At 43.9% G+C, this 13,112-nt stretch overlaps 1 protein-coding gene across 4 annotated transcripts in view; it reads right to left on the bottom strand.

The window, feature by feature from the left end:
• The window catches only part of ITGB8 (integrin subunit beta 8), a 90,594-nt gene that overhangs the window by 61,305 nt on the left and 16,177 nt on the right, over positions 1 to 13,112 (bottom strand). Inside the window, exon 1 of one of the 4 annotated variants that reach the window (XM_017344297.4) lies at positions 1,858 to 2,069. Within the exon in view, the coding sequence (XP_017199786.4) occupies positions 1,858 to 1,867 (10 nt within the window). The 5' untranslated portion in view covers positions 1,868 to 2,069. 4 annotated transcript variants of the gene reach the window in all.

The raw sequence follows: 13,112 nt of genomic DNA, 5'->3' as shown, positions 1-13,112 counted from the left end.
GGCCACAGCAGAGAGCTGGCCTGGAAGAGGAGCAACCGGGACAGAATCTGGCGCCCTGACCGGGACTAGAACCCGGTGTGCCGGTACTGCAGGCGGAGGATTAGCCTAGTGAGCCACGGCGCTGGCCTAAATAAATCTTTTTTTTTTTTTTTTAAAAACCCTTCCTGTTCAAGACCTATTTATTGCAAAAGGTAGTATAATTTTTTTAAAGATTTATTTGAAAGAGTTACACAGACAGAGAGAGAAGGGAGGAGAGGGGGGGAGAGAGAGAGAGAGAGATCTCAAGATCTTCCATCCACTGGTTCACTCCTCAGATGACCACAATGGCTAGAGATGAGCTGATCCGAAGCCAGGAGCCAGGAGCTTCTTCTAGGTCTTACCATGTGGGTGCAGGGGCCCAAGGACTTGGGCTGTCTTCTACTGCTTTACCAGGCCACAGCAGACAGCTGGATCAGAGATGGAGCAGCTGGGACTCGAAAGAGCACCCATATGGGATGCCAGCATTGCAGGTGGCGGCTTTACCTGCTATACCACAGCGCCAGCTCCCAAAAGGTAGTATAGTTATGCTTGCTTTATGATACATATCTGAGGGAACTTATTGTTCCAAATGAGAAAACAAACATACCTATAATGACATCACTATGTTAACATTTGATTAATATTTTTAACATATTGTGTAGTTCTGGTAATTTAAAGTAAATCAAGTTTTCTTTTTCCTACGGAATGCTGAATATATGATGATACTGAATTGTAATACCTATATTAATGTTAGAAATACTAACACTACTTTTAACAGATGCGAACTCACTAAATTCACTTTTTGTCATCACTCATATCTTAACCAAATTTTAATTCCGCAAATGTTCCATGCTCCTCTGAAATTGAGTAATTCCTTACTGAGCAGTGTTAGGAAATAGCACTGATATTTTTGATTCTCATAAACCAGTTTTTTAAGGCAATCTTTATGTTTTATGGACAAATTTCAACCTGTTATATAGTAAACAATTGATGGAATGAAAATGGGATTTTGTGCTTTTATAAGAATTTTTGGAGAGCAAAAGGTGGAAAAAAAAAAAACCTCTGTGCACCTTGGGCAGGTTTAGAAATGTTGGGGCAATGTTGCATACCATTAGTGTGCCCTGCCCTCCTTTTGGGACAATCCCAACATGAGTCAGAGTTCAAAGTGGGCTAAGATGGCATAAATCAAAACTGTAGTTTAAGATGGAATTTATAAAATAAACCACTGTGAATCCGGTAATGACACTCATTTGTATTAAAACCTGATCAAATGAGATTATATCATAGGTTTTTTTTTCCTTGTAATTCATTTATACACATTGCAAGCAGCTTTGCATAGGAAAAGCTCTAATCAAAACACACACTGGAAGACTAATTTAAGACCTACACTGGGATACTTTTGAACTTGAAAGGGACACTATTTATTACACTGGTACAACAGACGTGAACTGGAACTCCTCAAGCCAACTGAAGGGCAAGGTCACCCTAGATGCAAGGTATTTTAGGAGTGTAGAATGAGAAATAAAAACAGCAAATGAAGAAACCCATGCAGAGGCTACAAGACATGAGAAAGGAGAATGAGGAAACAAACCACGAGTTAATGATGAAGGATTCTTTCTTCATAAAGGTGGACTTGGAACTAGGAACTTATGTACATCTGGACACGTACTATTTGATGTGAGAGGCAGACGAAAGAATACTTGTCCTTTGCAGCTGACTTTGCAGTCTGTATTATTTTCTCTGCAAGGACGTTTCTCTGGTGGGCTTGGTGGCCACCCAACACTCAACAGGAGTAGCTTCTGGAGGGGATCAAGTTCAATGTCACAGTTGCTCACTCACCTGAGCACATCGGTTTGTCTTCTCACGCTCACCTGGTGGGAGGTTGTGAGGCAGTGAGAGGAGCTCACATAGAGATGGTGAAGAGCCTGGTGGTCTCTCCCACTGCCAGTGCCCCCACTGCAGACTTGGGACCTCCAAAAGCATCAACATCTCAAGATGCAAGGAGAGCTCCGGAGGCCCCCTCTGAGGCCAATGCTGGTTAAAGCTGCATTTGTCTGACTTGGAAAAGCAGCCTTCGTCATGTGCTTTGTGTCTTGTTTGCACTGGAACTTTTCCATACATTCCAACTGTCCTGTTCACGAGGCACACTCCCTTGCTATAAAAGCCAAAGCATTCACCGGCTTCCACTCTGCTCCTCTAAATAATGTTTTCAACCTAACATACTCGGTGGAGAGAGTTCCAGGACCTCTTCCTATTTTTCTGACTCTTGGCAGATACATCTTTCCTTTCTCCCACTTCTCTCTCTCTCTCTCTCTCGCTCTCTCTCTCTCTCTCTCTCTCTCACACACACACACACACACACACTTGTTCATGTCAAAACTTCACATGGCATGGCTCAGGAGGTAATAGCCTAGGTAGCAGGAATGCATTTCCTACACTGTGTAGCTTTGAAAGCTGAGGTCAAATTCCAGGTATGTACCTAATCAAAGCAGCAAAGCCACCCTCTAAATTCTGGGGAACTTAGTTTTAAGTAAAAAACAAGTAAATAAATAAAACTCAAATTTAATTTTAGTTCACTTAAAACTTATTTTTTTTTTCTGTAACTGTATTTCAAAACTCAGAAAAGTATGGGGGCAGGCATTTAGCTAGCAGGGATGGGGAATGTCCAAGTCCATGAAAACATCTGGTTTGGCTTTGCCAAGACAATTGCAGACAGGACTTGAAATTCATTAAGTCCATAGCAGGCTAATTTTTAAGCTGATAATTTTGTATGGCCTGCAGATAATGTTATAAATATCCAAATGGCCATTGCAGGGAGAAAGGTTCCCCACCCCTGCAGCGATTAAGACGCCTGCAGCCCAAATCGGAGAACCTGAGTTTGACTCCTGGCTATGGCTCCTGATTCTAGCTTCCTACTGAGGCGTAGCCTGAGAGGGACAAGTTGGGCATCTGCCATTCATATGGGAGACCTGGACTGAGTTCCTGGCTCCTGGAGTTGTCCCAGGTCCAGCCGTAGCCATTGCATGCATTTGGGAAATGGACCTGCAGATGGAAACCTATGACCCTCCCTCACTCTCCTTCTGCCTCTCAAATAAAAAAAAAAAAAAAAAATGAAAAACTTGACTGTGGTCCTTGCCAATCAAATCCATAGGCATGTGTACTTCAAAAAGTCTATGGAAAATGAAATGAAAAGATAACCAGTTTGCTATAATTTTTTTGAAATCCAGACATAGTTTTTTCATAATGCACATGACCCACAAAAATTTAAAGTATCTTTGTACAATAGAATAAATTAGGGCAACTAAAACAAGTATCTATGTTTGGCCCTCAACCAAGCACTTCCTATTATTTAGCTTACTGAAACTTTGTAAAAAAAAAAAACCCTCTGAGGAAAGCACTACTGTGCTCATTTTGCAGACAGCAAACTAAAGTTCAGAGAGAATAAATTCTCATCCCCAAATCACACAGGTAGTTAAGTACAGAGATTGAGTATGAACCCAGTTCTGACTGCAGACTGTTTCTCATAAACACTGTTTGAGATAGGATAGGAAATAATATAAAGACAGCACTCCAAAGTGCGCCTGCAATCCCTTGATATTATTACTATTATTATTATTAGTCCTTAAATGGGGACTCAGCTGTAGTTTCCATGCAGCTGAAGATAGTTCTTTAATCTAAAGTGCATCCTTACTTTTCCTCGCACCCTTGTTAAGATCATCACACTTTCCCACTCTAAAGATGAGGCTTTAGAGTCTCCTATGCAGGATGATTTCCTACCCACAGTGCAAAGACCTCCCTAAGGACTTCTATAGCCTTCTGAGCAGTCATTTTGTTGTTTCTGTGCTCACGGAAATGCTGAGCGTTAGTGTGGAAGTCCCAGCCTGAACATCTCCCCGAGCACATGAATCAAATGAGCTGGCGCTCGCTCAGCACAGGGTGGGATGCTCCTTTTACAACTGTGTTTCCCCAACCTCTTGCCAAGGGATGGCTCTGAGCTGCCTGCTAATTAGGCAGAAGCACACGGAATGTTGTGTGCTGTTGCTGTCTCCATTTGTGGATTTCCAGTTCTGCACTGGAAGCCAAATCTGATACAGAGAAGGCGACTTGTTCCTGTCCTACCCCTGCCAATGCACTGACCTTGGCTTCATAAATGAACTCTGAGGCTACACTTCCTTGCTGCTGAGGTGGGGGAAAATGGTCCCCTCATGCGGGGCTGTGTTCCCCACTGAGCAGCAGAAACATTTTAAAGAGTAGAATGGTACATAAAATCAAGTGACTGGGGTAGAATATCTGCTTTACGGCATGTACAATTCTGTTAATTTATGGGATTACTGTAATATACATTTCATACTATGGAAGATGTATTATAAAAGGCCACCAAAATCCCCATACATTAGACACAACAGTTGTGCATAATGTAAAATGAATATGCACTCTTCTTTCTCTTTGCATTTGAGAGGTAAAGAGACAGAGACAGACAGGCAGACGACAGGTGATAGGTACATAGGTAGACAGATACATAGATGACCTGTCTGCTGGTTCACTCTTAAGCGTCTGCAAGGGCTTGGGCTGAACCCAGGAGATGGGAACTCAATTCTGATCTCCCACATGGAGATCAGGAACTCAATTACTGCAGCCATCACTGCTGTCTCACGGGGTGTACACTACAAAGAAGACAGAATCAGAAGCCAGAGCTGAGAACTGAACCCAGGCACTCCAAGAAATCGTAACTTCTAGGCTAAACACTTGCTGCCTTTTATTGTTCCAGTCTTTTTCCTTGAACTTGCACTGTCAGCAAAGAGACATGAGCAAGCCTTTGGGGGATGGATAAGTCCTTTGTGGTTTTGTAGCAGTTCCCCCCACCCCCAGGCCTATACATCTGTAAAATCCATCCATTGACACTTTAAATGGAAACTTTGTTAAAGTAAATTTAAGCAAAAGATTTATTTAAAAGTAGCACCGTAAATTGACCCAGCTGAAGTATTATTTGTTAGGTAAAGGACAATCAGTGTATAATGAAAAAATATAGTCCTTTGCGGCCAATATACAGAAAAACATATGGGTTTCAGAGAGTAAGCCCTTAATACACTGTGCATGTCTTTCAGCTTAAATATCAGTTTGTGGTTAAAACTGTTTATCCTTACATAGTACTTGAATTATTTTCATATCTTCTTCTATTCAGAGTAAGAGGTTAATTATTTTAGTACTCCTTCATATGGACAGAGCTCAGTGAGATGATAAAACTCTTTGCAAATTCAAAAATTACTTTTTATAGTCTATTTGGCATTTCTTCCAAACTCTCTGCAGCAGCAGAGCAGGTAGCAATATCAATGTGAGGGCATCTTTGCAATTAATACTATTATTATTATCACTAATTATACTAACGTAGTTTGATCTTCACATTAATAATATACTTTATATTTTAGTCTCTAAGTAATTTTCTATTTTTGATGCCAGAGATTATTCTAAATTGCTTATGACTTTTCCAAAATTAATTCCATTTGGGGGCTGAGGCAAGGGAATTCTGAATTACAAGCGAAAGATTTTACCCCAACTATATCTTACAAGTTTTAGATATTTATTCTTCTGCAATACTTCAATTACTTTAAACTTTCCAATGACTATTTGTCCAGTTTCATCTCCTGGTCTAGAATTTGGTAGAACTAGCAAATTCAGGAGATCTAATACTGATACCATTATTAGTCTGCAATGTCCTATGCAATTGTTGTTCTATACTCCCCATAATTCCCAAGATAGTTCAGCTACTGTTTCCCCTTTATCTACACTCCCCTTTATTCAGGGTCCACAGTTCCTGGGGAGAAATTTTCCATCAGTGCCTTAATGTCTCTCCTTACTCTCACTGTCTGCTTACAGCACCCTCTCACCTCCTAGTGCTTATCATCTCCTCTACTCCTTCAAAGTGCACAGCTCTTATTCAACACACCTCTCCTTACCTGTGTTACCATCACCAAACTTTTCTAAACTTTACACTGTCTTCCTCTCCTGGCTTCAGGTTTTGCTGCCTTACCCAAATCCCCCCGCCAGGCCTCTCTGCCTCCACCATGGACAGAGACAGTAGGAATTCCTGGGGCCAGGGACAGATGCCAAGCATTGTCATAGGCTATGGGGATGCTGGATCCTGAAACCAACAGAGTTCTTAAGCCTGAGATACCGAAGAGAAGCAGAAAAAGTGACAAATTTAAGAGAACCCAGCATTTGGGACAGAAGATAGGCTACCAGGCCTGGAACTCTTAAATGTGAAATTGAAAAAACACAAAAACAGGTCAGATAGAGTCAGGTGACACAGTCCAAACAACAACTTAAACCTTAGCATCTGACATTGCCTTATGGGACACTGTCATGAATCTACTAAGGATTGAATCTGCCCCCCAAAATTCCTTTCTCATCGCCCCTCCCTCTCAGACATGCTTTGATTCACCTCCTGTTAATTTTCCATTATATTTTTTCCATGTACATTATTCTCTTTCCTTAAACCTTCAAGAATTTCTGCTGGAATAGGCATTTAGCTTAGTGGCTCAGATGCCAGTTAGGAAATGCTCATAGCATGTCAGGGTTCCCAGTTTCTGGTTCCAGCTGCTGGCTCCACTTTCTGCTCATGTACACCGAGGGGCAGCAGTGATGGCGCAAGTGGTTGGCTTCCTGGTGCCAGCATGGGAGACCTGGACTGAGTTCCCAGCTCCCAATTTTGGCTCAAGTCAGCCCCAGCCATTGGAGAACAAACCAGTGTAAGTGAGAGTGTCTCTCTCACTCTCCCTCTCTAAGAAATAAAGAGTAATAATAATTTTTTAAAGATTTATTTGAAAGCCAGAGCTAGAGAGAGAGAGAGAGAGAAAGAGAGAGAGATCTTCCATCTGCTGGTTCACTCCCCAGTTGAGCGATCACAAGCCAGGAGCTTCATCCGTGTTTCCCATGTGGGCAGAAGGGGCCCAAACACTTGGACCATCATCCCCTGCTTTCCCAGGCAAGTTAGCAAGGAGTTGGGATTAGGAAGGGGAGCAGCCAGGATATGAACCAGTGTCCATAGGGATGCCAGCATCACAGACAGTGGCTTTACCCACTACACCGCAACACCAGCACCAACAATTTTTTAAAACAGAATATCTATCAAGTCCTCCACTTAAGCTGTGAGTCTTACCTTAATGTTACTGAGAAAATCTAAATAACTTTTCTTCTTTTCAACTCCAAATTGTCTTTGTTCTCTTTCTGGAGGAAGAAGAGTTCTCTGTCAAGATCATTTCCTTTACCTGTCTAGTGAATCACTCACTCAAAGACGAATGGCAATTTTCTAACTATATTTATGTATGTGTTTATGATCTATTTTATTTAAAGGAAGAGTGAGTGAATGAGAAAGAGAGAGAGAGAGAGAGAGAGAGAATCTTCCATCTGGGCCAGGCCAAAGTCAGGAGCGTTTTCTAGGTCTCCCACATGGCTGTCAGGGCCCAAGGACTTGGATCATCTTCTGCTCTTTTCCCAAGTACATTAGCAGGTAGCTGGATCGGAAGTGGAGCATCCTGTACGAGAACTGGAGCCCATATGGAATGCCGGCATCACAGGCGGCTGATTAACCGATAACACCACAACACTGGCCCCTCCTAATATTTGGCAACTAGCATTAAGTGATGTGGATGCCCTCTGCCTTTTAATAGTGGGTGAGTACTTTATCATTCCTCCCATTCGCAAACTACTTTATGTCAGACAGTTATGTGAATGAACAGGTTACATCTCATCTCTTCTCTGGGGACCACCAATTCACTTCCTCAGTACCACACTCTCACCCGAGTTTCTGACTTGAATTTTCAAAGTCTGTGGCACATTCCATTGCTCCAAGTTCAAAATCTATGAGTCTCAAATAGAAAATGACACTTTTTTCTGACTTGATCGGCCCATATTTATGCATTACATCATTTTCCTAGTTATTCTGGCTAAGTATCCTCCCTCTACCACACTCCCAACCACCTGTTAGCCAACAAGACTTTCTTTCCTTCACAACCTTCAGCATTCAACTCCCTCTCTGCCCATTCCCACCTGCTACATCCTAGTGGGGGCCCATGTTCTTTGTCCTTCTCTTTATTGCAACACATCTCTCACAGTCATGATTAGAGGCACTGCTGCTATATTCAGTTCCTGATACATTGAGATCACATCGCTATCCCTCCAAACAGTACCAGAGCTTGAATAATCAATTAGCAACACAGCTTGTCAAAATTCTGGAGGAAGAGAAATCCAAGATCAAAGTGCCAACAGATTTGCTGTCTGGTGAGAGTCTTCTCCTCACACCGTGGAGGGGCAAGAGGGGAAAACCAGCCCCACCCCAGTCTCTTTCTTAAGGACACTCCTACAAAGGCCCTACCTCTCAGCACCAACACCTTGGGGATTAGATTTCAACCTGCGGGTTTTAGAGAAACACAAGCACTCATCCCATAGCATAAGGTTCCAGCAAATCTGCCCTTCCTAACTCTGCAGCCATCACTTGGCCCCTCGTGCCCTAGGTCATGGTCAAGGATGTACGCCTCCTCCCTGGCTGCAGAGCTGCCCTGTGCATTGCCTCCTGGACAACCTTGCCAGTCCTCCAGAGTCCATTTAGACCCTTGTCTCCTGCATCCAACATCTCTGCCTTCAAACTCTTCCTGTCCCTTCAGAAGCAGCCAATCTCTCCGCTTAGTAATCTTGACAGAACTTGCTTGGTCATCCTTACAGGAGGTGCAGAACTCCAGTTATTAGTATGTTAATCATGTGTGTGTGTTGCTTATTTCACCAGTTGTGTCATTTACATATTATACATGTGTGGACATTTCTAGCCAGAAGCAAATTCCTCATGGAAATAGGCAACATTAGGGAGTTTGGAAACTCTTCTCTAAACCTCTCTACCCCCTAAGCACTGTTGTTTTCTATCACCTCCAGAGACTTCTGCCAAGTACTATAAACCTCCCCAGGCGATCAGCCCCATCATCTGGGGTCAAGGTAGCCCAATGTACCTAATGAAAAGTTCATCTGTTTCTTAGCTGGAGGTGGAGGGAGTCCATGACAGCGGAACTAAATCAGGCTTCCTCATGTCTTCCCTCCCCTGCACACGAATCAGGTGCAAGTCCTTAAGCCTCCCCTCCCCGCTCCCTGCACTGTGGCTCAGCACCACAACCCTGCTTCAGTACTCCTGGCCTCGCTCATCCTGGTTGGTAGCAGTCCCTACAACAAGCCCATGACTCCACATCTAACTATCTCAAGGCCCTGCACATCCCCTCCTTCTCCTAACCCTTGACAACCCAGGAACCCTTCTCCTACACCCCTTGAAATTCCCAGGCCATTTCCAGAAGGCTCTGTATCCTGGACTCAGCTCTGAACACTCCTTTCATCTCGTTCTAACAGAAACCTGGCTCCCTGCTGAGGACTTGGTTTGCTCGGGCTGGTCTCACGAGTGATGTTTCTCTCCCCCTCCTCACAGCCCTGGTCCTGGGGGTGCACAGCTGTCCTCCTTATGGACACCTGCCAAGCATCCGCTTGCATCCCAGCCATGCTTTCCCTGTTTTTGACGCTTGTCCCTCACACTGGTCACTCATGACCCTGATTCATTACAGGCATTTTCTGAGCCCCGCATGAGCCCTTCTCATTTCCACGATACGATGCGTGTGCACCTGTTGCCACTCTCTCCAGCACCCCTGCTGTTTAAATCCCTGGTGACTTCATGAGGCACACAGATGGTCTCTCCCATCCTAGATGGCTCTGCTCCTCATGCTCTTTTACAATATGTTGTCTTCCATATGGACTTAGTCCCTCTTGCCCATAGTCCTTGCTTTAGAATTTGCGATTGCCAATAACTGCAACGGACCTATACCTCCTGATCTGCCTTCTAACCTCCTTCTGGAATCCAGACGCCAACAGTCTGCTATATCCAGTTCTTCCATGGTCCCATCTATCAAATGCCTCTCATGTCATGTGACCTCCATTTCCCTAATTTTCCATGAGGCTTTCTCTCTCACTGCCTTCACCACCTTATTCCCACATCACCTTTCATGACCAGGCCTACCCCATTCAACCCACCTAACCTGGCTTCACTTTTTCTCACTAATTATCACCCCCTAACATACCAGGTAATTACTTATCATAACATCGTTATTTTTATTTTATCTTTCTTCTCCCCAAATATAACACTCGTAAGGACAAGAACTTTAGTCTTTTTGTTTCCTCATTCTTTCTCCCTGCATACTGGACAAAGCTTGTCACACAGGTACGGTTGAAACATATTTATTAAATGATCAGATTTGTTAGATTATAGCTGAAATTACAGAATCTGTGAGATAATAATGGATAAGTATCAACCTCTTGTTACATTGATGCACCACGGAGACAGATGCTATCTGGTTCCTATTTTTCTACCTGAACTCAAGGACAACTCATCACTTGCCTTATTTAAGGCAACTCATCACTTGCCTTATTTAAACACACACTTTCTCCCTAGTACTTCTTTTTATTTATTTACTTATTTATTTATTTGAAAGGCAGAGTGGACAGTGAGAGAGAGAGACAGATAGAGAAAGGTCTTCCTTTGCCGTTGGTTCACCCTCCAATGGCCGCTGCGGCCGGCACGCTGCAGCCAGCGCACCGCGCTGATCTGATGGCAGGAGGCAGGTACTTATCCTGGTCTCCCATGGGGTACAGGGCCCAAGTACTTGAGCCATCCTCCACTGCACTCCCTGGCCATAGCAGAGAGCTGGCCTAGAAGAGGGGCAACCGGGACAGAATCCGGCGCCCCGACCGGGACTAGAACCCAGTGTGCCGGCGCCGCAAGGTGGAGGATTAGCCTATTGAGCCACGGCGCCGGCCTCCCTAGTACTTCTAATTCCTCCTCTGGTTTGCCAGGCCCACAGTACTGTCCAGTGTGCTATGCATTCTATTTCTTTGTCTACTGCCTTTCTCTTGCCATTGGGAGGTAAGCACTACAAGGGCAGATATTTGTTGTCTGCTTTGTTCACTGCCACATCCCCAGGGCTTAGAGAAAAGGCAGGCACATAGTGAAGACTCGGACATGAATGCTGAGCAGACGAGTAGATGTTTCCTCTGCACTGACCACACTGTCCCAGGAGCTTTCTCTCTCTGGCTTGAAGTGCTCACTTCCGGACATTTAGGCGAATTTCTCCCAACTCTGTTTTCTTCCTTCAATCAACTCAGGGCCCTCGGGCAGGATGCCTCCCAGGGCAAAGCTTGGCCTACTATAACACATACCCTGAGGCCATTCTACTCCCAGTACACACGTGGCACTGGCTGTTCTCTTGGCCCTGATTTTTGCCACTTTGGTATCCACATTCTACTCATTTGATAAACTAACTCTCACACTTTTGTTCTTCCTGTCTTCACACTGATATTTAACAGTATTTACTAAGAGCTGAAAAACACAATGCAAGTAATCCTGTGTACTGCCAGGGTACAGCATATGCAAGCTGGATTCTACTCTGTGTGGACACCTTTGAAGAAAGTGTCATTGGGCACACATTGTGCCCCAAAAGGTGAACCATCTGTATGGGAAAATCAAAGCAGTTGCAACCTTCAATTAACCCAGGCTTGCATCGGGACATCAGACAGACATCTAAAGTCCTACATTACTAATTGCTCAAACCACCAACCTCAGTCCCAACCACTCCCTCATACTGTGTTCTTCAGGTCAGTCAGCCCAAGTACAGGGCCTGCCCTCAGAGAAATCCATCCAAGGCCCAATGCACGGAGTGGATGCTTGAGAAATACGTTTTCATTTGTTATAGAATGGGGCTCTCCTCAAATAACAAAGAAAGCTTCAGTGATGACCCTCCAAGACAGGAAAGTGTACACATCCGTCTCATAAAGATTTTCCAAAGGAAGACTCAGAATATCAGATGTCTTTATAAGTTCATGGACAAATGCACGTTAAGAAAAAATATACAGATTGAATTTTTTGCACCAAAATAAATTTGTCTTTTTAAGATACATTCATTTAAAAATTATTCACTTACTTATGAGAGAGAGAGAGAGAGGAAAGAGTGTGAGTGTGCTCCTGCTGGTTCACTGCTCAAATGCCCACTGTGACTGGGAGCAGGAAGTCAACTCAAGCTCCCACACAGGTGGCAGGAACACAATTATTTGAGCCAACAGCCAGAACCCAGGTACCCTGATGGGGACATGGGTATCATACTCACTGTCTTAACCACTAGCTCAAACAGCTGCCCCTTTAATGACATTTTATGTGAGATTTTTGAAATGCCCATCTATGAATGACCACAACATTGAATTAACTAAAACACTACCTTCCACCTGCACTCTGAGTAACCATGGCTTTACCACAGCTGTTTTTCAGCCTCTCCTTGGAAGCTCTGTTAGCTAGCAAAAGGAAGAGAATGGGGCGGGTGAGCACGGAGATTCAGTCAAAAGAGGAAGGACATTATCATCTGAGACTACAGAACAGACAATTGCTCTTCTTGAGGAATTTTGAGGTTGTAATGATTTTGATGGCATTTATCCGTTCCTGCATTTTTTTGTTAATTACTTAATACCTGCTATTACATCTTGGCATTGTGATGCTCTTAGGGATACAGTATCTGCCTGGGTGCAGCTTTTGGAGTAACAGCGAGACTTGACCTATGATAAAACCCTAACAGGTGTGCTGTAAAAAGCAACAGGATGGTGCCAAGGAGGCAGATAACAGGAGGATGTCACCTCCAGGAGAGACAGGAAGGCCAGAGAAAAATCTCCTTCAGGGATTTCCCAGGTTAGTTTACTGCATGATTGCACCTCTGTTCTATCCGGTCCCCCAAATATGCTGTCTGTGAAAAATCACACTGCATTGTCAGGTTAGCCCAATCAATTGGATCAGTAAAAATGGGTGGAATAGCACTGTGTTCAGAGACATGAGACCACGCCCCAATATCCAGCACTCCCGGCGTTGTCTTGGATACCTGTACTCCTCTCTTTCCTTCTTAGCTTCTCCTTGGACCTCAGATCTCTTTTGTCATTCAACACTCAGTGACCTGTTTCAGGCCTTTTTTGCTAGAGACCCACAAGCTGCCTCTAGAAACAGATAGCCCAACTGTGTTTGTATGGGCAATACAGGA

Source organism: Oryctolagus cuniculus, chromosome 16, assembly GCF_051225735.1.
Source record: "Oryctolagus cuniculus isolate XC-2025 breed Fujian yellow rabbit chromosome 16, ASM5122573v1, whole genome shotgun sequence".
NCBI classification, from domain to species: domain Eukaryota; kingdom Metazoa; phylum Chordata; class Mammalia; order Lagomorpha; family Leporidae; genus Oryctolagus; species Oryctolagus cuniculus.
This window is presented reverse-complemented; position numbering and strand designations above follow the sequence as displayed.